The sequence below is a fragment of the Sorex fumeus genome, unplaced genomic scaffold (genome assembly GCF_029834395.1).
Source record: "Sorex fumeus unplaced genomic scaffold, SorFum_2.1 ptg000035l, whole genome shotgun sequence".
NCBI classification, from domain to species: Eukaryota; Metazoa; Chordata; class Mammalia; order Eulipotyphla; family Soricidae; genus Sorex; species Sorex fumeus.
The window spans coordinates 4,018,799-4,045,696 of NW_026606092.1; the positions used below are offsets into that span (position 1 = coordinate 4,018,799).

The following is a 26,898-nucleotide window of genomic DNA, read 5'->3' on the forward strand; positions in this document are numbered from 1 at the left end:
CTGATCACAGCTGGTCATGGTCCAAGCCCCCTCAGCACCCTCCAAAAATAAATAAATAAATAAATAAATAAGTACAAACAACATACAAGTGTCATTGTTTTCTTAATTACCTTTTAATGGTCATATCTATATGTATTGAAATTTCTTAAAATATTTTGGTATCTTAAAGAATTAAAGTATTTTAAATTTTTCTAGTACATAAAAATGAGTTATGGAAAACTCAAACATTTTTAAAAGTGTGACAAATATTATCAAGCAAATTACATATTGTGGTATGAATTTCAAAGAGAAAGCAAAGGAAATTGTTTCACACTTCACTCTCAGCCATTTAAGATAGGATCATGGATATAGACTTTGTGGGACATAAGACCTTCATTTTTTCATTATTGTTGCTGTTTAGAATATCTTATTATTTATAAATTAAATTTATTGCTAAAAAGATGTTTTCTTCTTGCACTGTTTTAACTTTAGCAATATTTTTATTGCTGTTTACATCCTGATAACCAGTAAAGCTCTATTGTATCCCTTCTTAATCTTATTAAATTATTCTTTTTTGGGGGGGAGCACAATCAGTGATGCTTAGGGGTTACTCTTGGCTATACACTCAGGATTCATTCCTGGAGATGCTCGGGGTATCATATGAGATGCTAGACATTAAACCCAGGTCAGTCATATGCAAGGCAAATCCAGTACCCACTGTACTTTGGCCCTACTTAATGATTCTTTTAAAAGTATCTGTAAGACACATTTGCTCTTAAACAAAAATATTTAGATTAATAGAGCATAACTTGAGTATAGTTGTTTTTCCTACTTTATATCCATTGGCTCAAAGTGACCTATAATTTTGAGGTCAAAATTATAATTTGAAAACTCCTGCTTTTATTAGTCTCAATTATATGCATTTTAAAAATTATATTTGGACCAGAGAGATAGTACTACGATAGGGCAACCGCCTTGCATGCTGCTGACCTGGGTTTAATCTTTGGCACCACATATGGTTCCTTGAACCCTCCATGAGTGATCACAGACACAGAGCCTGGGGTAAGCCCTGAGCATATCAAGGTATGTCCTAAAGACAAACAAACAAATATAATAAATAACTATATTCAAGGTTTTAAGAAGACAGATTTCTAATATACAAAGGAATTTATTCTTCCCCTTATACCCATAGATAGGAAGGAAAATACAAAAAAAAAAAAACACTGTCCTCCCATTATTCATCGATTCTGCTCGAGTGAGTCCAGTAACATCTCCATTTTGAGACTTTTTGTTACTGTGTTTGGCATAGATCCATTAAATAATGATGCAGTTCCTCTCTATTTCTATTTATTAATACTTACCCCTGGGCACTTTACAGATAACAAACATTGTAGCACTGTCCTCCCATTGTTCATTGATATGTTCGAGTGGGCTCAGTAATGTCTCCATTGTGAGACTTGTTGTTTCTGTGTTTGGCATATCAAATACGTCACAGGTAGCTTGCCAGGCTTTGCCCTGTGGTTAAGATACTCTCAGTAGCTTGCCAGGCTCACCAAGAGGGGTGGAGGAACCGAAATCGCCCCGGCCTGGCTGGCTGCACGCAAGGCAAATGACCTATGACTGTGTTATGGCTCCAGACCCAGGAAGAAAAATAGAGGGAAACATATCCTTTTTTAATGTTGATTTAGATTAGTCTAGATTTTTGCTTTTAAAAAGGGGTAAGATTAATGGGGAGGTAAGGGGAAAAATCAAGGCCTAGTGTTTGCAAAAAAATCTAAAAATATTGAATCTAAATCTACAGAGAAGAATATTGAAATTCTAGGCCTACATGGCCTTCAAAATCTTTTTGTTATGACAAAACTGTGATATTGCAAATGGGAACTTTCTTATATTAATAATTTTTTATGGTGACAAGTATTCCCTTTTACTTTTACAAACACATTAAATATTACATTTGACTGTAGGAGTAAACTATGTAGGAGTAAATTATGTAAACTATGCCTCTGATTATAGTGTATTAGGTAAAATATAATTTTGATATTATTGTAACACAGATATCAAAAATATGATATGCTGTGCTAACCTTAAATTTATTTCCTGAATTTTGAAGAGACTGAGATTCCATAGACTATTAAAGTAATTATCAGAGATGTATCTTAAACCATGATCAGCCAAATATTCTCATTTTAAAACCTGATTCATATTGTCTGTATGGTCATGGGCAAATTAACATCCCATGTTTCCATCTCTTTGTTTTAAACACTGAGGGAAATCTTACCTTCTTCATTTGACAATTGTAAGAATGATAAATGTTAAAAATGAGTATATACTGTATACTCAGAATTTTTTTCAACTTTAAAATGAGCTTGTTTGGAAGTTCTAGCAGGGGAGAGCAGCTACTCGTATACCCTCAACCGGTCCATCTCTATCGGGGAAGGCCTTCCTCTTCGACCGAGCGCGCAGCTTCAGGAGGGACGCACATGGAGCGGTGAGGGAGGAAGGGGACACCTGCCTAGCCAGCCAGATCAGCCGAATCAACCCTGGCGATCAATGGGGTGACAGATGTCGCAGCCAGATCGCCCAGGGCTGGAGCGATAGCACAGCGGGTAGGGCGTTCGCCTTATACGCGGCCAACATGGCCAACCCGAGTTCGATTCCTCCGCCCCTCTCGGAGAGCCCGGCAAGCTACCGAGAGTATTCGATATGCCAGACACAGTAACAACAAAGTCTCCAATGGAGACATTACTGGGCGCGCTCGAGCAAATCCACAATCAACGGGAGGGCCTTTACCTTTACCTTTAAAATGAGCATTAGCAAATTGTTATTACAGATTCATTGCATAACATCTTATAGTTCTAGAACTAGCTTGGTATAGCAAAATTATTGTGTTGCACTTGAGGGGATTGACACTCAAGAAATCAAAATAGGTATGCCTAGTAGGACACATAAATAAGTAGTTAAGGAAAAGTGAAATAATTTGGTGTCACATTTCATATTATTTTAGTATTTCATGATAGGAAATAAATGGCAACTATTACAAGGGAAGTTTTGAATTAACACCTGAAGGCAAATTATAGGTGACAGTTGGGAAGAAGAGAAGGACAGGAAATGATATAAGATAAAGACATTTAGATTTTATTACACTACTACCTGGCTTTAATTTGAATCCCTCTGACTAACTACAAGTCACTTAACCATAAACTAATGAGTATTTTTATAATATTGATCTAATCGACTCTCTTCTCAAAGTTAAAGCTGAAGCAAAATTAGAGAGCCTAGTTATGTCCAAATTTCTCTCCAAATCCTGTTCTTTGTTTCTTTAATCCCTCTTAGGGACCTTTCTACACATAAAAATACATTTGTATTAAAGGTTAGAATACGTGTTTAGATTGAGAGCTGAATATCCAACATCTGATCATTGCTTTGTTGTATGTTTTTAATATATATGAATTAATGCAGAATTATTTCTTCTATAACTCCTAAAATAATAGAAGAAAAAGCCTAAGAACAAAGGAGAGGTAATTTATACAGATTGACTTTGTGTAATTTTTGTTTTATTTGTTTGGGGAGGTAACTGTCTAGAGATGTGTTAGGTCCAGGGGCCCAAAGACCACTTTGGTGGAATACTAGTTTTGAGTGCAGGTCTAATGATTCATTGTTAAGGTGTGACAATCAGGTAATGTTTTGGCTTAGTGCTGTTGGAGACAACCAGAGCCATCTCAGCGGTTCTTGGGATTTCCAGGACTGTCTCAGAGTTTCCTGGGAGAGGAAGGATGCTTACAGTGCTGACAGATCCCAGTCAGAGTCTCATGAATTCAGTGTTTGCAAGGTTAACATTCCAGACATTTGAGCTTTCTTCCTGGCCCTAATTTCATGTGCTGATAAAACAAACTCACTCATTACTACTGCTAAACAATACTTAGGTGAGACCTAACAAGTATTATTTTTTTGAACGTGCAGATCTGGCTCTGCTCCGGGATTATTCCTGGCTCTGTGCTCAGGGATCACTTCTGGTAGTGCTCAGGGGACCATATGCAGTGCTGAGGATTTGAACTCAAATCATACACGTGCTTTAGCCTTTCTACTATCTCTCCGTTCAAGTAATTTATTTATTAAAGTCAGTCTTTCATAGAGCCAAGGAGATGGGTAGATAGTAGGAACTTGAAATTCATATATAATCAGCTTTAATCCCCCAAATGTGACTTTCAAGTGAAAAAATGCTATTTATTATTTAGTTAATATACATGTTTATATTTATGAAATGTGAGGATGTGGAGCATGAAAGCATGGCATAAATGTATGATTCATTTTTTATTATTTGCAGCGTTTTGAAAGAAGATTTCCTGGGAGGTGTAGAATTATTTATAAATGCAACATTTTTAGTCTATTTGCACTGCTTTAACTCTGAAAGGAGAGTATTCACATTTTAAATACTCTCTTGCTCATAAGAAAAAAAAACAGTACTTTATATATGTGTAAGTAGATAGAGAAATTAATTTATCTGTAGAATTACATGATTATGATTAAGAACTTATAATTATGGCCTAGTTTCAACCTATGCTGTATTTAGTGAACCAGTAAAATGTATTGGTTTCTGTGCATGTGCTTTAAAATGAAAGTCGTAGGAGACAGTTATAGATATCAATTGTCAGGTTGTGAAATTGTTTTTATGTTAAATTCCATTCTGTTGATACTTATAATTATCAAAAGTTACTTCCTGCCATTGTATTATTAGTTCTGCCTTAATGGTACATGTTGAAGGATAATTTCTTTTTGAATAACATTACGTATTTTTTTCTTTTTGTTTGTTTTTAGGTATAGGTTTGGCCTTCAACCTACAACCAGCCTTAGCAATAATTGGTAGATATTTCTACAAGAAACGCCCTTTAGCAAATGGATTGGCCATGGCAGGAAGCCCTGTTATTTTAAGTACATTGGCCCCTTTAAGTCAGTACCTTTTGAATAATTATGGCTGGAAAGGAAGCTTTCTGATTTTGGGAGGTTTATTGTTGAATACCTGTGTGTCTGGATCACTCATGAGACCACTTGACCATCACGAAATCTCTTTCAGTGCTAAAAATAAAATTAAAGGAAAAAATAAACAGGAAAACGTAAAGTCAAGACGCCCCAAAACATCAATAAGTGAATCAATGAATAACAGTTTAGATTTCTCTCTTTTTAAACATAGGGGTTTTTTAACTTACTTATCTGGCAATGTCATCATGTTTCTGGGCTTTTTTGCCCCAATTTTATTTTTGACTTTATATGCTAAAGATAAGGGAATAGATGAGTATTCTGCAGCTTTTTTACTATCCGTTTTGGCTTTTGTTGATATGTTTGCTAGGCCTTCTGCAGGATTAATTGCAAACACTAAATATATCCGACCTCAAATCCAGTACTTCTTCGGTTTTGCAGTCATGTTTACTGGAGTGTGTCATCTCTTATTTCCACTGGCACAAACCTATACTAGTATGTTGGTTTATGCTGTATTTTTTGGCCTTGGATTTGGGAGTGTTAGCAGTGTCCTTTTTGAAACTCTCATTGATCTTGTTGGTGCCTCAAAGTATTCTAGTGCTGTGGGACTCGTCACAATCGTCGAATGCTGCCCAGTTCTTCTTGGTCCTCCCCTTGCTGGTAAGAATAGTTGTCATGAAGAAAATTAAAAAGCTTAATATTAATATCTATTAACTCAGGCTTTCTTTCTGTTGAATGTTGTGGTTCATAATAATAAATACTTACAATCTGAAGGACTGTAGGAACATGAAATCTAAGGCATATGATCCTTTATTATTTTATTTACTTATTTTTTGGCTTTTGGACCACACCCAGTGGTGCTTAGGGCTTACTCCTGGCTCTCTTCTCAGGAATAACTCCTAGATGGGCTTTGGGGTACCACATTTGGCACCAAGGATCAAATCTGGGTCCCGTGTATCAAATCTGGGCATGTAGCTTACGTGCCATAGGTCTCTCTGAACCTAAGATTTAATTTTAAATTACACAATCAATTTGTTTTAGATGTAAATTTGTCTCAGAACTTGGATATTGTTAGAATTGAAGTTACACTGATAATTAGTTGCATATTTTCAGGTCTTACCCATGCTAGTTGTCTTATGCTTTTATAAATTTATCATAAAAATTAAATAATGATTTTTAAATGTACTAATGGTGACAGAATTCTTTTTAAATTAAAATATTTCAAAATTTAAAACATGGAAAAAATAAAAAAATTTAAACATGATTTCCAAAAGTCAGAATTTCATTTTCTTTTTGGAATATTCTATTAATAAGAACCTTGTTTAATACCTAAGGAAGAAATATTTTCATAATAAGAATATATAAATATATAGTCTATATAAAAATATATTATGTTTGTAGACAGTCAGTAATGAAGGAAGTTTACTCAAGATAATTTTGATGACAAAATTTCATATTTTTTCATATTAAATATTGCTTTTAAAATTTCAGATCTGAAATAATTTCAGACAGAGGATATGGCTCAGCAGTAGAGTATTTGCCTTACATGCATACTTGGATTTAAACCGTGGCACCACCAAATATGCATGAAGAGAAAAATACACAAATGAAATATTTTCACTAATGCCTATTTGTAATAAATCACACAATAAGTAATCTAAGGTACATGTATGTATTAGTTACTTGAAAGGGGTCCTCTCCGAGGTTGTGCTCAGGAGATTCAGGACCCAGCCTTAGCAGTATTTAGCTGACTGAACCAGATGGTTCAATGTTTGACTTATTGTGGTGCTTATCAGATCCAGCAGAACTGTGGGCTTCCAAAGCCATAACTACTAGTGATCAGACTATCAGAGCTATACTAGTTGTGCTAGGAGTAGAGGTAGGAGGGAACTTGTGTGGTGCATTGGATCAAACACAGAGCCTTGCCATACAAGGTATGTGCCTCTGAACCCTCAACTATCTCCTTGACACTAATCTTATAAATATTAAAAATAATATTAAAAATACTGAGGCAGGGGGCTGGAGCGATAGCACAGCGGGTAGGGCGTTCGTCTTACAAGCGGCCAACATGGCCAACTCGAGTTCGATTCCTCCGCTACCGAGAGTATTCGATATGCCAGACACAGTAACAACAAAGTCTCCAATGGAGACGTTACTGGGCCCGCTCGAGCAAATCGACGATCAACGGGAGGGCCTTTACCTTACTGAGGCAGGAGTGATAGTACTGCAGGTAGGGCGTTTGCCTTGCACATGGCCAACCCGGGTTTGACTCCCAGCATACCATATAGTCCCCTGAGCACCGCCAGGGGTAATTCTTGAGTGCAGAGCCAGGAGTATCCCCTGTGCATCGCCGGGTGTGACCCAAAAAGCAAAATAAATAAATAAAATAAATATGAAAAATATCTTTTTGGGCCAGTCTTTGCCAGAAACCACGGTGTAATTTTTTTTTTTAATTCTGAATCTTGGCATTCAATTTACTTATAGAGTTGGCCTTCCTTCGTAAGGTCAGAGTAATTGCCAGGCTAAACATGAATTTTTCCATGTATTTAGAATTAAAGTAATTCTTATATGATATTAATGAACTATTTTCAAACTATAAAGATTCATGTATGTCTGTCTTGAGGAATTATTGACAATTTGCCTTCCACTTTTTTCTTAATCAAGAACAAGTGATATAACTGCTGACTTTTTCCTGCCCACCAGGGTCATCCTGTGGTATCTAACGCAGGGGTTTACTTGGTTTATTTCTGTCAATATGCATATACAATGACAGCAAAACAATTGTCAAGTTGCATAAAAACCAATAGTTCTTATTTGACAGCTAATTAACTTCTCATAAGACAAACAAATGTTGCTTGTCTTTTTATCAGAATTAGTTTTAGCAAATGAAATTTAGAGTCAGGAGTAATAGCACAGCTGTAGGGCGTTTGCCTTGAGCGCAGCTGGCCCGGCCAAGCTGGGTTCAATTCCTCCGCGCCTCTTGGAGAGCCCAGCAAGCTACCAAGAGTATCTTGACCATACGGCAAAGCCTCGCAAGCTACCCCTGAGGTATTCGATATGCCAAACACAGTAATAACAAGTCTCAAAGTGGAGACATTATTGGGCCTGCTCGAGTAAATCGATGAACAACGGGAGGACAGTGTTTGTTTGTATATTAGCAACAAAATTCTTAGATTAAAAGAGAAAATTTGGGGGGCTGGAGTGATAGCACAGTGGGTAGGGCATTTGCCTTGCATGCAGCCAACATGACCAACACAGGTTAGATTCCCAGCACCCCATATGGTCCTCTGAGCACCGCCAGGAGCAATTCCTGAGTGCAGGAGCCAGGAGTAACCCCTGAGCATCGCCAGGTGTGACCCAAAAAGAAAAAAAAATAAATAAAAGAGAAAATTTACTGTAACCAGTGTGTAAAAGTTTTAAAAAATCAATACATAACGGATAAAGTTTTTAGGATAAAATAAAGGAACTTAATTTCACTACTCCAACCTGTTTTGAGAAGCTGTATTAATAAAATTTTTCACAATATTCACAAAAGTGTGAAAGTTCTATTATGAAATATTTATGTTTATGTATATGTCACATTCACTGTCACTGTCACCGTCCTCCCGTTGTTCATCAATTTGCTCAAGCGGGCCAAGTAACGTCTCCATCGTGAGACTTGTTGTTACTGTGTTTGGCATATTGAATACATCACAAGTAGCTTGCCAGGCTTTGCCATGGGGGCAAGATAGTCTCAGTCGGTTGCCAGGCTCTCCAAGAGGCACGGAGGAATCGAACCAGGCTCAGCCAGGCTGGCTGCACACAAGGCAAACGCCCTACCGCTGTGCTATTGCTCCAGCCCCATATCATATTCAGTACATCTTTTACCTGGTTAAATTGAAATTTTTCCATAGATACAATTCTATGGTAGAGCTCATACATCCATTGTATGAGTCCCATGGCTTGATCCCTCCTCCTTCCCCTAAATAATAGAACATTTTGGCCAGAGAGAGAGAGAGAGAGAGAGAGAGAGAGAGTAGTAGTAGTGAATATTAAGGCCCTTATCTTGCATGCAGATGACCTTACTTAGATGCCTGGCACCAATTATGGTTCCCCAACACCTCTAGGTGTGATACTAGAGCAAAGAGCCATAGCCCCCAAGCATATGTAAATATACTTATGTTTAACATATATGCAGTTACATCATTTAAATTTTTTGTTGGTTTTGTTGGTTTTGTCTCTGTGGTCAGATGGAAAAGGAATGAGATAGGTACAGAATGATCTCTCTTTTATGTGGAATATAAAGATTAACAGTAAGGAAACAACAAATGCCAGAACAATATAACTGGAAAGTTAATTGAAGAACTGACTTAATATAGTGTGGAGAAGAGTGGAAAGGAGAGCCCTTGAGGAGAATGGTCACTCTGAAGGAGCGGGTGTGCTGTTGTAATGATAGATTCATGAAACTATGATTGAAAATATTATAAATCACGAGTATCTTGTCCACACGGCAAAGCCTGGCAAGCTACCCGTGATGTATTCGATATGCCAAACACAGTAGCAACAAAGTTCTCACAATGGAGATGTTACTGGCCCGCTCAAGCAAATCAACGCACAACGGGAGGATAGTGCTACAGTACTGTTTCTCAGTCAAAAGGAGGAACAAGAACACTATATTCAAATAAATAATTTATAGGCAGTGAAACCTAAACTAAGTTACTGACTAAATCTAGTCAGAATGTGAGAAATTCTGACTATACAAATTAATTTATCATATATAAGAATCATAAGGAATATTCATATGAAGTGTACACTAAAGTTCATATATACTTAAGTTTATCCTAATTTTTAAATATCAGCATAAACAAAACATGAAATGTAAATGTATTTAGTAAGAAAAACTTGTAAAAGCCTTTGAGTGTTTCCTGAAGAATATAATTTCCTTCTCTTTATTGAAAAAATAGAAAATATGAATGGATGAAAGTTTTAATATGTACGACTTAATGTATAGATAGAAAAGTATACTCGTTTCTACTTGTACGTAATATACTTACATGTATTATAAATATATACATAAACTCATGTATACTGATTTATCTTGGTTATGCACTGTTACTGTGGGAAATCATTTTCAATTTAGTAATATAGTGAGAATGTATGAGTTTACACTTGCATTTCTATGCATTTTGAAAGCAGTAGCCTAGAATATTCATTAAAATCTCATTTACTGTTGATGCAATTGAGAAATTAGTATTCCCTTTTAGCAAACAATGTATTTAAAAATTTTATTGTTTAATGACTATTTTATTATAGTATTTTAAAATGTGTCTTTCTTTTAGGTAAATTGGTGGATTACACTAGAAGTTATACATACATGTATATCACCTGTGGAGTTATTGTGGTCATAGCAAGTGTGTGGCTGCTTATTGGCAATGCTATAAACTATAGATTGATCAAACAGGAAAATGAACTGAAACCGTCAAAGAAGAAATTTAATAACAATGAAACAAACCTATCTGACTCTTTAAAACATGCCAAAACTAAGAAAACTGCAATTATTTCCTCAGAAAGAGAAACTGATATTTAAAAGAATTATATCTTTCACTTCCAGTGTTAATGATGTACTTAGGAGTGTTTGTAATTGTGAAACTGTTAGAAAAGGACATTTTGTTGTTGAAATGAGTCATAATTAAGAATGGAAATGTAGTTTTCCTTAGTAGCAAATTTTAAATATGTTGTTTTTAAAAGTTATGTGGCCAGGGCCCAGAATGTTAGTACAGTAGGTTTGGAGTTTCCTTTGCAGAACAGTAACCTGGGTTCAGTCCCAGAATCCCTTATGATTGCCTAGCACCACCAAGATTAATTCCTGAGCACAAGTCATGGAGTAAGCCCTGAGCACTGTCATGTGTGATTCAAAAATAAACAAAAAGATTATCATTGTTACTTCCTTTTATTAAAAAAACATTCGAACAAACATAAATATGTTTGATATTCCATTACAGTTTGGATATTAAAGGTAAAAATATGGGAGAAAATAAGGGGAATAAGTTTAAAGCCAATGCCTCTAAAATTGGCATAGGTAAATTAAAATTGAAAAAATAAAACTAAAACTATCATTTCTGAGCACGTGCTACATTTTATTCTTATTTTCAGAATACACTATTGCTAGAGAATAGAACCCACAAAATATTTTTCACGATGTCTTGATCTAACATGTAAATTAGCTTAAAATCTTTAATGAGTGGCTAGGAATATGCTATAATGATTACTCTGTATGGTCTCAGATCAATGTCCAGAGTGATTCCTGAGCACAGAAATAAGAGTAAGCCCTGAGCACAGCCACACATGAACTGACTTCCCCCTGTCACCACTCCCCCTGACTCCCCCACACATCCTAAATGATTTAAAACACTGAAATCTATTAATGATATTAAATGAATTTTAGTTACTAATTCCTAATAATCAGAACTCAACCCAGGTTCTTTGTCATATTGAGATATCAAAGTGTAGTTGATTGGAATTCTATTTGATATGTCTATAAATAGGGCAAATATGAATGTTTCTCAACACAAAATGGTGATCAGAGAGTAACTGCTATTAATAATACATCTGAGTAAAGCTTACTAAAAGTCGTAAGTATATGATCATTATTCTAAGCTCTATAATTTCCCTACTGTCCCCTAAAAAAAAAAACAACTTAAAAACAAGCCAAAGGCTTTACCCAGACACTGAAAATACCTTATAACAATTGTTAACACTAAAATCCCAGCTTGTATAGATCAGACTTCTTATTTGTTTTGAACATAACTTTCATATTATTACCAAACACTTCCAGAAGTATGGCTATGTGACTTCATAAATTATTAAAAGTGCAGTATAGTTCACCCATCATTGCAAGAAGCTTGCAGTATTACAGATCATATTAAATTGGCTGTATTTTTCATTTTCCTAAGTAAAAATATCTGAGATTCTAAATTACTCTTGAATATAGAAGCATCAAATAGATCTGTATGTTCAAAACAGTAAACACCATTTTGGGTGGTAGAGTATTTCTTTTGATTACTGGTTGTGTCAGGGATTGATTTCAAGGACTCACACCCTGTGAGACATGGATGCCACACTCCTTCATCCCCTTAACCTGAAGTACTTTTAAGCAAAAAATAATTTAGGTACTATAGCTAAAGTTACCTTTACATCTGCAAATCAAGTTAAATCGAGATCATGATAAATAAAAAAAAAACACTTGGTACTTGTTTATTGAAGTGATGCAGTTATGATATCTAAAGACATTCATACCTTTTTGATTGCCATGCAGTCAGGTGCGAGAGCTCCTGAGCAGAGTGATGCTTCTAAGATTGCTTCTGGACACCAAGATTTTTTTAGTGTTAAGAACTTGATTTTGTAAAATGTCTGCACCAGTTAAGCATGTGGTACATACTTAAGGATGCTATGTACAACACCCTGTTTCTAGTAAATTGCTTGCATATGTAGCATTTTATTTTTTAAATATTAAGTATTGTGCCAATGTTACAGGTAAATCACTCTTGAAGATGATATAAACTAACACATAGAATTTAGAATTGTTTCCTGGTAAAATTAATTTTTCTACATATTACACTGCATGTCGAACTTGTTATATTTGTTGCTCCAACATAAACTTCCAAAGATTGAAAGGAGAATATAAACCGAGAACATTCATTAATATATAATTACAGAAATGGACAAGAAAATATGGTGGGCTTCTGTGTCTGTAATAATTAATATGGACCGTATTTTTCCAGTAGTAAATGATACATTTTAGATGTTGAAGATATCAAGAAGCAAAGCTAGAGTAGAGGATAAAATCTTTTTTTAACTCACATTTCCCCACTATAAAATTGTTCAAAAGGGAATTTATTATTAAAAATCCATGGTACCAATATAATTCATAAGCCTCTGCAGTTAAAATAATTTTTCTTATTTATGATATGAACTCCCCATATATTTTAGCATTTAAATATTAAATATACCCTTACTAATTTATGAATAGTATATTATATGAAAACTCGTATAGAACACACCATACATATTTTCTGATATTTTTGACCCAGTGCACATCTGGTGATGATCTAGTGTACTTCACATTGAAATACATGTCTTCTCAGTGTAAATTTATGTGTTCATAAATTTATCTTTTTTATACTAAATACCACATAATTTGAGTACTATTGAGTGCCTTGTACTAGATTAGAAAATAAGTACTTATAATTGATATATGGTTTAAGTCTATTTTACTCATCTTTCATTGGTGGTCCATGCCAAATGAGGATTCAGAAAAAAGATCACAAGATATATGATAAAAGGTTTAATATCTTCATTAACAGTGGTGATCCTTACCAATTAGTATAAGCTCATTCTCCATCCAAAATTACTTCCTAAAATAACTTTCATGTGTGATGTTATAAAATTTTAATTTAAAAAATTATTAGCCTGTTTAATAGGGGTAAATATACAAAATTGAACAAAGTTATTATTTACCTTCATGCATTTTTTTCTAAATTATTTTTTCTAAATTATAACTTTGATGAGTACTGATGAGTTCTGTTGAGACGGAAGCAGTCATTGAAGCCCTAACCAATCAGGGCATTCAAGCCCAATACATCAGGATCCTCCATGAGCTGTATTGCGGATTCACTACCAGGATCTCACCATTCTACAAAGAAGTGATCATTGATGTCAAGAGACAGGTGCGGCAGGGTGATACCATTTCACCAAAACTCTTCAGTGCCACCCTCGAGAACATCATGCGACGACTAGAATGGGAAGGAATGGGAGTGAAGATAGATGGTCGGCAACTACACCACCTCCGCTTTGCTGATGACATTGTTTTAATAACACCAAACATCAGCCAAGCGGCACAAATGCTGACAGACTTTGACCATGAGTGTGGAAAGGTCGGACTACAGCTGAATCTTACAAAGACAATGTTTATGAGAAACAGCCTCGTTCCTGACGCCCCATTCGCTCTCAATGGAACGATCATCTCCGAATGCAACAGCTATGTGTACCTAGGTCGAGAGGTCAACATGACAAATGACCTGGCACCCAAGCTGCACAGGAGGAAGAGAGCAGCTTGGAACGCCTTCAAGAACGTCAAAGAAATTGCTAAGAGGACGAAGAACCTCCGGCTCCGGGCACATCTCTTTGATTCCACTGTTCTTCCTGCATTAACATATGCCTCAGAGACCTGGGCCCTACGCAGACAAGATGAGAATGCTATTCAGGTCTCCCAAAGAAGAATAGAAAGAGCTATGCTTAGAATATCACATTTCACTCAAATGAGAGAAAGAATCCGGAGTTCTGACATCCATCAACGATCAAGAATCAGGGACGCTGTCTCATTTGCCAAGGTGTCGAAAATCAGATGGACTGGTCACGTAATGAGATTTAAAGACGACCGCTGGACTAGAGCTGTTACTGACTGGATTCCACGGGATGTCAAAAGACCGCGTGGCCGCCCACCTACCAGATGGTCAGACTTCTTCGTGAAGATCATGAACGATCGGTTTGAGGCCCTTCATGTTCCCGGAGCGAACATATGCCATTGGGCTACACTAGCACACGACAGGGACAAATGGAGACATTACTGGCACCCGCTCGAGCAAATCGACGACTAATGGGAAGTTAAGTGATTAAGTGAAGTGATGTCTTTGAATTCCACACCAAATTATACGTTGGGGCTACTACCTGTAAATGTAATTGATGAATGAAATAAAATAAAAATCAAGAATTTCAATAAATTACTCAAAGTTAAAACAGAGCCCAAACTAAAATTTCAATTTATCTAAAATCAAAAAGTGTCCCTAGGGAGGTCAATACCACTCAATTGAAGCTACAGAAGCAGATAGATAAACTAAAGATTAAAAAAAAAACTTCATATGGTAAACTTATTAGGTTTAATTATAACTTTATTATGCTTTTAATATTTATTAGAGACCACTTTCTATAATCTGAATATATTAGTTAAAGTAATGACCAAGAAGATCAGTCGATGAACTCCACATCGGAACCCATGGCCTGGAATGGAACGAACAAGGTGACAGACTGTCTGAGTTCATCATGTCAACCAAAACCTTCCATGGTAACTCACAATTCCAAAAGGCTGAATCTAAACGTTGGACATGGGAGTCTCCCGATGGACGGTTCCACAATGAAATAGACCACATCATATTCAATCGGCGGTTTTGCCTAACCGATGTTGCTGTTGTCCCAAAATTCCAAACGGGATCAGACCACCGTCTTCTTCGTGCAAAATTCTACCTCACAGAACGAGGAGAAAAGAATGCAAGGTTTAAGAAGAAGACTCCCAGAACAACCACCAACTGGGAACTCTTTGGCTCTGTTGCAGCAACATGGGAAGATGCCGTCATTGACAACATTGATGAGGAATACGATCGAATGATTCAGCACCTCCATGATTGTGCAAGGAATGCCAAGAGAGAGATAACCACAAAAAACCGTCTTTCTTCGAACACTCTTGAACTTATTCGCCAACGTGGCGTGGCACGTGCCTCAGGCAACCACAAGCAAACGTCCGAACTGGCAAAACAGTGCAGAAAAGCCATCAAGGATGACCTCAAAAACAGGAGAGCAGCAGTACTGGTAGATGCAGCAGAAGCTGGGAAAAACATTCGTAATGCCCGCCTGTCCTTCACCAACTACAAAACCAAGATGACTGCCCTCCGACATCATGATGGATCTATCACATCTTCCAGAAAGGCAATGGAGAAGATTATTCATGAATTCTACTCAGATCTCTTTAATAGCCACATCCACTTGCCCACATACCACATACCACATGATGGATATGTTGTTCCCAATGTTCTCCCTTCCGAAATCCAACATGCCATCTCGTCGGTAAAGAAACAAAAAGCACCTGGCCCAGACAAGATCAGACCTGAACACCTGAAGAACTTACCATCAGTACTCATCAATACATTAGCTGGACTCTTCACACGCTACCTGTCTGAATGCAAGGTTCCATCCCAATGGAAAACCAGCAAGACTGTACTACTATACAAGAAAGGAGACATCCACGACATTGGCAACTATCGCCCAATCTGCCTATTGTCTGTCATCTACAAACTATTCACTCGAGTCATCCTGAATAGGATTAGCAGAACACTAGATGAAGGACAACCATGTGAACAAGCTGGATTCCGAAAAGGATTCAGTACCATCGACCATATCCACACAATAACCAAGCTCATTGAGGTATCTCGGGAGTTCAAGATGCCGCTCTGTCTAACGTTCATTGATTTAAAGAAGGCCTTTGATTCTGTTGAGACGGAAGCGGTCATGGAAGCCCTAGCCAATCAGGGCGTACAAACTCAATACATCAGGATCCTTCGTGAGCTCTATTGCGGATTCACTACCAAGATCTCACCATTCTACAAAGAAGTAATCATCCATATCAAGAGAGGGGTTCGGCAGGGTGATACCATTTCACCCAAACTCTTCAGTGCCACCTTCGAGAACATCATGCGACGACTAGAATGGGAAAACATGGGAGTGAAGATAGATGGTCGGCAACTACACCACCTCCGCTTTGCTGATGACATCGTTCTAATAACACCAAACATCAGCCAAGCGGCACAAATGCTTGCGGACTTTGACCGTGAGTGTGGAAAGGTTGGACTACAGCTGAATCTTACGAAGACAATGTTTATGAGAAATAGCCTTGTTCCTGACGCTCCATTCGCTCTCAATGGAACCACCATCTCCGAATGCAACAGTTATATATACTTAGGTCGAGAAATCAACATGATGAATGACCTGGCACCTGAGTTACGCAGGAGGAAGAGAGCGGCTTGGAATGCCTTCAAGCGCATTGAAGAAATAACTAAAAGGACAAAGAACCTCCAACTACGAGCACATCTCTTTGATTCCACTATTCTTCCTGCATTAACATATGCCTCAGAGACCTGGACCCTACGAAAACAGGATGAGAACACTATTCGGGTCTCTCAAAGAGGAATCGAAAGAACTATGCTTGGAATATCACGATTCACTCAAATGAGAGATAGAATCCGGAGTTCTGATCTTCGTCAATGCTCAAGAATCAGAGACGCTGTCTCATTTGCCAAGACATCAAAAATCAGATGGGCTGGACATGTAATGAGGTTTACAGACAACCGCTGGACTAGAGCCATTACTGATTGGATTCCACGAGACATCAAAAGATCACGTGGACGCCCACCTATAAGATGGTCAGACTTCTTCGTCAAGACCCTAAATGATCGGTTTGAGGCTCTGCATGTTCCTAAAACGAACAGATACCATTGGGCTACGCTAGCACGCAACCGGGATGAATGGAGACGTTACTGGCACCCGCTCGAATAAATCGATGAATAACGGGGATTAAGTGATTAAGTGATTAAGTGATTAATGTGCTTTTCTAGCCAATGTAAATTATATCGAAATAACAGTAATGATTAAATAATAGCTGCAATTCTTTAATGTGATTTTTGCTTCAAAATATGGCATTTATAAAATTCAGGCATAATATATATTCTGTAAAGTTGGATTGGGGACAAAAATTTATTTTTATAAATAATTAATCACCATATTGTTTACCTCTCATGACCCATAAACAGTACTTTATATAATAAAAGGTTACTATGAAACATTCAGAAGTTCAGTGATTTCCGTTTAGGGAATTATCTCAAGCCAGAAAACTTTTAAAAAGAATGATATATGCAGAGTGGTTCTTCATTACAGTCTATATTAGTGTTTATCATGTAATAAAATCTCAGCATAGCCTAGCATATCTCAGTTGCCTGAGCATAATTTGGATTATTATTTCATTTCCTATCTATTTTTTCTTTGCACAGTCAGTAGCACTGTCCTCCCACTGTTCATTGATTTGTTTGAGCGGGCACCAGTAATGTCTCCATTGTGAGACTTGTTGTTACTGTTTTTGGCATATTGAATACGCATTGAATCACATTCTTTGTATCCCATTTCTTTGAAAAGTTTGGTACCTGGAGATAATCCTCTAAACGGAAATCACTGAAATTCTGCACATTTCATATAACCTTTATTATACAATATATTCCTTTTGAATCATTACTTTAAAATTCGTAAATAAAATGTCTACAATCAAGGAAATTTGGTTAATAATTTTGAGTAAATTTATTTACTTTGAGGAAATGAATCATTAAACCCACATACTTATTTTTAAATTTATTAATAAAATTATTTACAATATTTTGAGTAAAATATTTTGTTCACATATATTTTTTGCACAGTTCAAGGATAATTACTATAATCACATACCCAGGGATGCTAAGGATCTCCTCCTGGCTCTGTGATAGTATGGTGAGGGTCACTATCCACGGAAATTGGGGGATCACATAATGCCAGGGAATGAACCAGTACCTAGGGCATGTAGTTCATGCACTTAGCCCCTTGAGCTAGCTCTCCACACTGACATGTTTTAATAATAAAAATTCTGATAAAGTATTGTTGATTTTGTTGTGATACGGCTGAAGTGAGCATATATAACCAAATACAAAACATTGTTAGAAATAATTAAAAAATGATAATAGGATTTGTCAGGGATAAATATTCCTGTGTTGATTGGAAAGCAGAATTTTTCTAAAATATACTAAAATTTCCATTTGATTTAAAGTTTTTTATTATAAAGGCACTTCTCTGCAAATATTATAAATAAGTATGTTGAGTCATGATTCCTAGAATGAATAAATCTTAACACTTTAGAGATTTTAAAAAATAAGTCATTTATATTATTTCAGCAAGTATATTTTGTTCTATTATATAGGAAAGTATTAAAACAATGAAATCAAAGTAATACATAGTAACATGTTGCTAACTAATCAATCAACTAGAATATTTCATAGTAATACTTGCGCCTATGTTTCTTAAAAATTCTTTAGGAATTATATTTAGAGATAAATCTGTGGGAATTATCTTTTAACTGTAAATTACCTCTTAGGATGTATTTTAATAAGTATAGTAAAATTATAATGTAGTTGATGAGATAGTGAGATAGAGATAAAGATTGCTTTTCTTGACACCTAAGATCTAGTTTTCATATAACTTTGCTCTTAGATGTTTATATTTAGTTTTTTTTTAAAAAAATATATATATAATATCCAATTGCCTTTCAAAGCTTCAAAGTACAGAATCTGGTCCTGGAGAAACAGACATTTGCTTGCATATGCTTCTAACAACAAGGGTTGCTATTTGGCACTGCATATTGTCGACTGAGATTGGTCAGGGGTCACTCCTGAGCACAAAACCAGGAATTGCCCCTGAACAATACTGGGAGTGGCACCCAAACCCCTAAACAAATACTAGAATCTCTTTTCCCTGCTAATACATGAATGAACTTAAAGTGATGTATTGGATCTATAAATGTATATTTATTTTTGTTTCATATATACATATATTATAGCTTCAAAAGTAGGAAAAATTGAAGAAAATTAACTAATAGTGAAATAATGTATTTTTATAAAATTTATATTGTTTTTAGCTATAAATTATATTGTATCTCAGTTTTATTTTTAAGAAAGCCTGTTTAAATCATTAATTATTTACCACTAAATTTTCATTTATACTCTTCTATGGGTAATTCAGGAAAAGTTTTGTTTAGCGAGTTTCAAAGTTCACAGCAAGACTAATTTGAAACAACTCTTTAACTCCTTTGTGCAGGACATATTTTACCTGTGGTTTTGAGTAGATTAGTTGGGTGTAATAGTGCTATAGTAACTACTCTAAAGCCTAGCAAAATGTCAAGCACAGAACAATTGGAATGATTCCTGTGTTGAAATGGATTGATTATCACTTAATCACTTAATCCCTGTTATTCATCGATTTATTCGAGTGGGTGCCAGTAACGTCTCCATTCATCCCGGTTGCATGCTAGCGTAGCCCAATGGTATCTGTTCGTTCTAGGAACATGCAGAGCCTCAAACCGATCATTTAGGGTCTTGACGAAGAAGTCTGACCATCTTATAGATGAGCGTCCACGTGATCTTTTGATGTCCCGTGGAATCCAATCAGTAATGGCTCTAGTCCAGCGGTTGTCTGTAAACCTCATTACATGTCCAGCCCATCTGATTTTTGTTTTCTTGGCAAATGAGACAGCGTCCTTGATTCTTGAGCATTGACGAAGATCAGAACACCGGATTCTATCTCTCATTTGAGTGAATCGTGATATTCCAAGAATAGTTCTTTCGATTTCTCTTTGAGAGACCCGAATAGCATTCTCATCCTGTTTTTGTAGGGTCCAGGTCTCTGAGGCATATGTTAATGCAGGAAGAACAGTGGAATCAAAGAGATGTGCTCATAGCTGGAGGTTCTTTGTCCTTTTAGTTATTTCTTCAATGCTCTTGAAGACATTCCCAGCCGCTCTCTTCCTCCTGCTCAACTCAGGTGCCAGGTCATTCATCATGTTGATTTCTCGACCTAGGTATATATAACTGTTACATTCAGAGATGGTGGTTCTGTTGAGAGCGAATGGGGCGTCAGGAATGAGGCTGTTTCTCATAAACATTGTCTTTGTAAGATTCAGCTGTAGTCCGACTTTTCAACATTCACGGTCAAAGTCGTTCAGCATTTATGCTGCTTGGCTGATGTTTGGTGTTATTAGAACGATGTCATCAGCAAAGCAGAGGTGGTGTAGTTGCCGACCATCTATCTTCACTCCCATGCTTTCCCATTCCAGTCGTCACATGATGTTCTCGAGGGTGGCACTGAAGAGTTTTGGTGAAATGGTATCACCCTGCCGAACCCCTCTCTTGATATGGATGATTACTTCTTCGTAGAATGGTGAGATCTTGGTAGTGAATCCGCAATAGAGCTCACGAAGGATAGTGATGTATTGAGTTTGTACGCCCTGATTGGCTAGGGCTTCCATGACCGCTTCTGTCTCAACAGAATCAAAGGCCTTCTTTAAATCAATGAACGTTAGACAGAGCGGCATCTTGAACTCCCGAGAAACCTCAATGAGCTTAGTAATCGTGTGGATATGGTCGATGGTACTGAATCCTTTTCAGAATCCAGCTTGTTCACATGGTTGTCCTTCATCTAGTGTTCTGCTAATCCTATTCAGTATGACTCGAGTGAATAGTTTGTAGATGACAGACAATAGGCAGATTGGGCGATAGTTGCCAATGTCGTGGATGTCTCCTTTCTTGTATAGTAGTACAGTCCTGCTGGTTTTTCATTGGGATGAAACCTTGCATTCAGACAGGTAGCATGTGAAGAGCCGAGCCAATGTATTGATGAGTACTGATGGTAAGTTCTTCAGGTGTTCAGGTCTGATCTTGTCTGGGCCAGGTGCTCTTTGTTTCTTTACCGACGAGATGGCATATTGGATTTCGGAAGGGAGAACATTGGGAACGACATATCCATCATGTGGTATGTGGTATGTCGGCAAGTGGACGTGGATATTAAAGAGATCTGAGTAGAAGTCATGATGGATTGATTGTTAAATTAATATTTTATTTTTCTATGATATAGGCTAGATGTACATAAAAATTCTTTAATTTCAAACTAAAAGTTGGCTTATTAGCAATATTCTCTGGATAATTTCTACAGTAAGACAAAAACTATTAACTATAGTTTTCTTTCCTTTTATAAATAAAGTTTTAGAGATTTTAAAAATTTTATTAGCAAACATTCTATGCAAATTTGAAATTTCTTCTTTCTCCCAAAGAAGAATAGAAAGAGCTATGCTTGGAATATCACGTTTCACTCAAATGAGAGAACGAATCCAGAGTTCTGACATCCGTTGACGATCAAGGATCAGGGACGCTGTCTCATTTGCCACGGTGTCGAAAATCAGATGGGCTGGTCACGTAATGAGATTTAAAGACAACCGTTGGACCAGAGCCGTTACTGATTGGATTCTACGGGATGTCAAGAGACCGCGTGGCCGCCCACCTACCAGATGATCAGACTTCTTTGTCAAGATCATGAACGATCGGTTTGAGGCCCTCCATGTTCCCGGAGCGAAGAGATGCCATTGGGCTACACTAGCACGCGACAGGGACAAATGGAGACGTTACTGGCGCCCGCTCGAGCAAATCGACGACTAACGGGAAGTTAAGTGATTAAGTGATTAAGTGATTTTATTAACAGAAGACACTACATTTTGTACAATATTTATCTTTGTCACATGTGTTCCTGTCCGCTGAACTTACTTTTCTTTTTGTGTAAGACACAGAGAGAAGATTTAAAAACTAGAATACCTTTTATTCCCTTCTGTTTTATGCATCTTATCACTGTTCATGTTATTATGTACTCTAGTTCTATTTATTTTAATCATTATTTTTAATCGTCTCTGATCTTCATTATAGACTTATGATTTTTCTTTATTTTTTAATAATTTATTTATTGGATCACTGTGGGAAAAGTTACAAAGCTTTCAGGTTTAGGTCTCAGTCATGCAAATATCAAACACATTTCCCTTTACCAATACTTATTTTTTACCCCGAAGAACCCCAATAAAACCCCACCCCCCACCCCTCCCAGTGCCTGTGAGGCAGATGAATTCTAGTTAACACTCTATCTGCTTTGATTAGATTCATTGTTTCAATAAAAGATGCACCACTATTATTTAGAGTTTATCCCCCCACCCAAATAAGACATGCTGAAAAAGCATTGTGAAGTGATTTGCTTTCTACAGCTGGGTTCAAGAATTAAATGTTGGTTTTGGATTTCCGCTATTTTACTTATTAACCCTGGAAGTATTTCTACTGAAAGTCAGATAATTAAGAGATTGGTTTCTGTGCTCTGGAGTCGTGGTCGTGCCAGAGAGCCGCTCGTGGGGGGGCAACTGGTGACCTCGGTAGGGCGTGAAGGATGGGCCGGAACGCCCCCCTTCCCATGAGGTTTTCGTCGCCCCCAGACCCCTGGCTCATACCTGCTGTCCACAAGGCTCCAATGCGGCCGCCATCTTTCTTTCTAGAGAGGAGAAGGCGAATGGGGCAACACCCTTTCCCCTCTGGGCAGACATGATGGCCTGGATTAACGCATAGTCTGTTCACTTTTCTGCTCCAAGCTGCTGGGTTCTGCATTAAGTCCTTGTGCTTCTGGGGCTGTGGCTGTGCTCCAACCTTAACTCTGATTTTCAGGGAGAAACGTTGGGTGATTTACTTGCCATTGACCACTTTGTATACACAGAGATGTTGCGCGGCCTCATAAGCGGCCGCGCAGTTTGGAGGAAAAGTCCTAGTTCCCGCATACTCGAGCTATGCTTGTAGAGGCTTCTGGTCACCGGGGTTCCATTTGGGGGAGGCGGGATGCGGCACCTACCCCATCTGGGACTTCCCGATGATCTCGGCTCATTTTGGAACCTGGTATCTTCTCCAGGAGCTGTGGAGCCAGCCCTCCACGTGGCCCTTCTCTTCGGCTGTATGCTGTAAAGATAGACTTATGCTTTTTTATAGAATCTATGCCTATATATTTTAAGAAATATAAGAAATCAGTTTTTTAATTAAATTAACATAAAATAACATGTTTTTGTTTAATTTGGAGGTTTCTTGAACTTATTACTGGCTCATTGCTTAGTGACAATTCCTAGTGGTGCCCCAGGGATCATATGTAGTGCTGTATGCAAGGCAAGAAACTTACCTGCTGTATTGTCTTTCTCCACCCATCATTTTCTAAATGAAATCTACATTCCTTTTCCTCACATACCCTGTTCCACTAAGCTAATCAATATTTAACTTCTTACAGAAGCTCAAATATTATGGTGCTTCTTCTGAATGTACATAGCTGAAAAATTAAAGTAGCTTCTAGTAGTTGAAATGAATATCTTTTATTATTTTTTCAAGAGAAACATATAAAATTTAATGGGTATATCCAGAGAAAATATACCCAGTTCAAAAGGAGAATATTATTGGGACCACAGGAATTCCACTCAAAGCCCCCCCCCATCTTATTCACGGTAACTTTTGTGAAATGTATTCTACTTTATTAAAACTTATTTTTGAGTAGCTCCCTATTGGTGCTAAGGAGACCCAGAGCCTTCTATTAGTGATTCTCACCAACTAGACTAGTGGTTCAATTTAAGGGCCTGAAGGCTCTATGATTGAGATTGCCCAGCCCCCCTGCAATGTGAGAGGGCCTCCAGGACCATAACTGTCTATGTTCAAAGCCTCTAGAACTGTACCCAGCAATGCTTGAGAAACTGTGTAGTGCTGGAGATTGAGCCTGGTCGTTTGCAAGCAAGGCATGTGTCTTAACTCATATTCTAACTATTTCTCATGCCCTTTAGGTTTTTCTTAGAAATCATATTCTATAAAAATATATAGTAAATACTGACATAAGCCCTTCCCCACACCTGCATAAATATACCCATTGTCAATATACCCTTTATGAGCGGATTATACTTGATGAATTTACAGTGACACATCACTGTCTACCAAAATATCTTTTTTTAATATTTAGGGTTTCCTAGGTTATTTTGTATTTTGTAAATTTTAATAAGTTCTAATGACAGATATATCCAACTTCATTGTAGTATAGTTTCAGTGCCCTAAAATTTGTCTCAGTTCTCTTTTTCTCTCTCAGTCTCAGGAAACCATGGATTGTTTTACTGACTCCATAGCTTTGTCTTTTCTAGAATGTTGAATATTTGGAATTTTATAACAATCTTTTTGTTATGGATTTTTTTCACTTAATGCATAAAAGGGCTGGAGCGATAGCACAGCTGTAGGGCGTTTGCCTTGCACGCAGCCAACATGGCCGACCCGAGTTCGATTCCTCCGCCCCTCTCGGAGAGCCCGGCAAGCTACCGAGAGTATTCGATATGCCAGACACAGTAACAACAAAGTCTCCAATGGAGACGTTACTGGGCCCGCTCGAGCAAATCGATGAACAACGGGAGGGCCTTTACCTTTACCTTTTAATGCATAAATATTTGTGCCACGTCTCCAAAATTTGATGGGTCACTATTTAAATTCTGTGTATTACATTGTCTGGAAGTACTAGTTTGTTTATCCTTTCACCTATTGAATAACATCTAGGTTGCCTCCATTTCGACAATTTTAAAAACTCTGCTAATTCGTAGGTGTACGTGTGAACATTTATTTAAAATTATTTGTATCATTGCCAAAGAATGTGATTATGATAATATATTTTGTTTTGATTTGTTTTTATTATCTAATAAAAAATTTAATCATCTTCCAAAGTAGCTAAACCACTTGCAGTTCTGACCATACATACCTTAGAGTGCCTTCTGTGCCATATTTGTGCCAACATTTTTTCTCAGTGATCTGGATAGTTGCCGTCTCTTAAGTATGCTGTAGTGTTTTATTCATGTTTCAGGATTGTATGCTATTTCTTTTTATGTGTTTATATTATCTATCTTTATGTATTCTGTGAGCTGGAGCGATAGCACAGCAGTAGGGCGTTTGCCTTGCATACAGCCAGCTTGGCCGAGCTGGGCTTGATTCCTCCACCCCTCTCAGAGAGCCCGGCAAGCTACCGAGAGTATCTCGCCCACAGGGCAAAGCCTGGCAAGCTACCCGTGTTGTATCTGATATGCCAAACACAGTAACAACAAGTCTCATGATGGAGATGTTACTGGGCCCTCTCGATCAAATCGATGAATAACGGGAGGACCATGACCATGATGTCTTCTGTAGTAAGCTATCTCATGATCCTCACAGACTCAAGGTATGTGTTGTACTACTGATCTATACCTCTGCCAATGCCTATTTTTTTCTCAATGGAAAAGGACATTTATTTCATAAACCAGGTAAAAGGAAAAGAGTACAGTTCAATGAGTAGAAACCAATTTTAAAAGTGGAGGGATGGTAGGTTGATGCAGCACCAGGCACTGTCCTTAGAGCACTGAGTCTAGGGGTACAAATTGATGACCATTAAGGAAGGACTTAGAATCAGCTTAGATATTGTAACGTCTGATATAAGTGGGAGCAGGCAGGGGAATTACAAAAAAAATAAAATTATAAAGGCTTAGGACAGAGGATGAGGACTCTTTTCTAATACACTGCACTGACTAAAATGTCCATCTTCCATTTGGACAAAAGCAGCAGGAAGCAGTGTCTCATAAACCTTATATAGTCCTTATATTAAAAAACTTTATAAATTCCATAATTCCTAAGTTTCTTTTTCCAGGTATTTTATAGAAGCTGTCCCTGAATCCTGAAATTAAAACAATTGGATTAAAGAATGATGTTGTTGGTTGGGGTAATAGTAAATACTGTAAGATGCTTGCCTGGCATGTGACTATCCTAAGTTTGACCCCAGGCAACATATATGGTCCTGCAAGTCTGCCAGCAGTGATCCCTGAGCACAGCTAGATGAGACTCAGAAACAAACAAACAAAAAAAACATAATGATATTGTAATCCGTGATGTTTAAGAGAAACAAAAGTGAAAAAAAGAAAAGACTAACTTGTAAATTAATTAAAAATTTAATCAGAAGTTTTAAGGACTGTCAATTTTTGTTCAAAGTTAAATGACAAATTTCTCCTTGTTTGCCGATTTGCTGATACCTTCATGTATTCAAAAAAAACCCATGCAAGCAGTTTGCCCAAATATAGTCATTACAGTGGTCTCTTTCTAGTCTATTCTATGTTCCAATTTGAAAAAAAAATGTTGTTTTGGGGCCACACCTGAAAATGCTTGGGAATTTCTCCTGGCTCTGCACTTAAGAATGACTGCTGGTGGTGCTCAGGGGACTCTGTGAGATGCCAGAGATGGACCCCAGGTTGGACACATGGAAGGCAAAGACCCTACTTGCTGTACTATTGCACTGACGCTGTGTTCTCATTGTTTTTAGGAAAGGGTGAGTAAAGGGTGCTTGGAGAACTCGTTCGGGATGTGAGATGTGTGCTGTAAGTAGATTATAGACTGAACACGATGGCCACTCAATACCTCTATTGCAAACCACAACACCCTAAAGGAAATAGAGAGCAAAAGGGAATGT

The 26,898-nt window shown here is 37.3% G+C and overlaps 1 protein-coding gene across 1 annotated transcript in view; it reads left to right on the forward strand.

Annotated features, from left to right (window-relative positions):
• Positions 1 to 10,534, forward strand: part of SLC16A7 (solute carrier family 16 member 7) — a 113,275-nt gene extending 102,741 nt beyond the window's left edge. Inside the window, exons 3-4 of the mRNA XM_056117689.1 lie at positions 4,795 to 5,613; positions 10,272 to 10,534. Of these exons, the coding sequence (XP_055973664.1) occupies positions 4,795 to 5,613; positions 10,272 to 10,519 (1,067 nt within the window). The 3' untranslated portion in view covers positions 10,520 to 10,534. The remainder of the gene's footprint in view (positions 1 to 4,794; positions 5,614 to 10,271) is intronic.
• Positions 10,535 to 26,898: the final 16,364 nt, after the last annotated feature.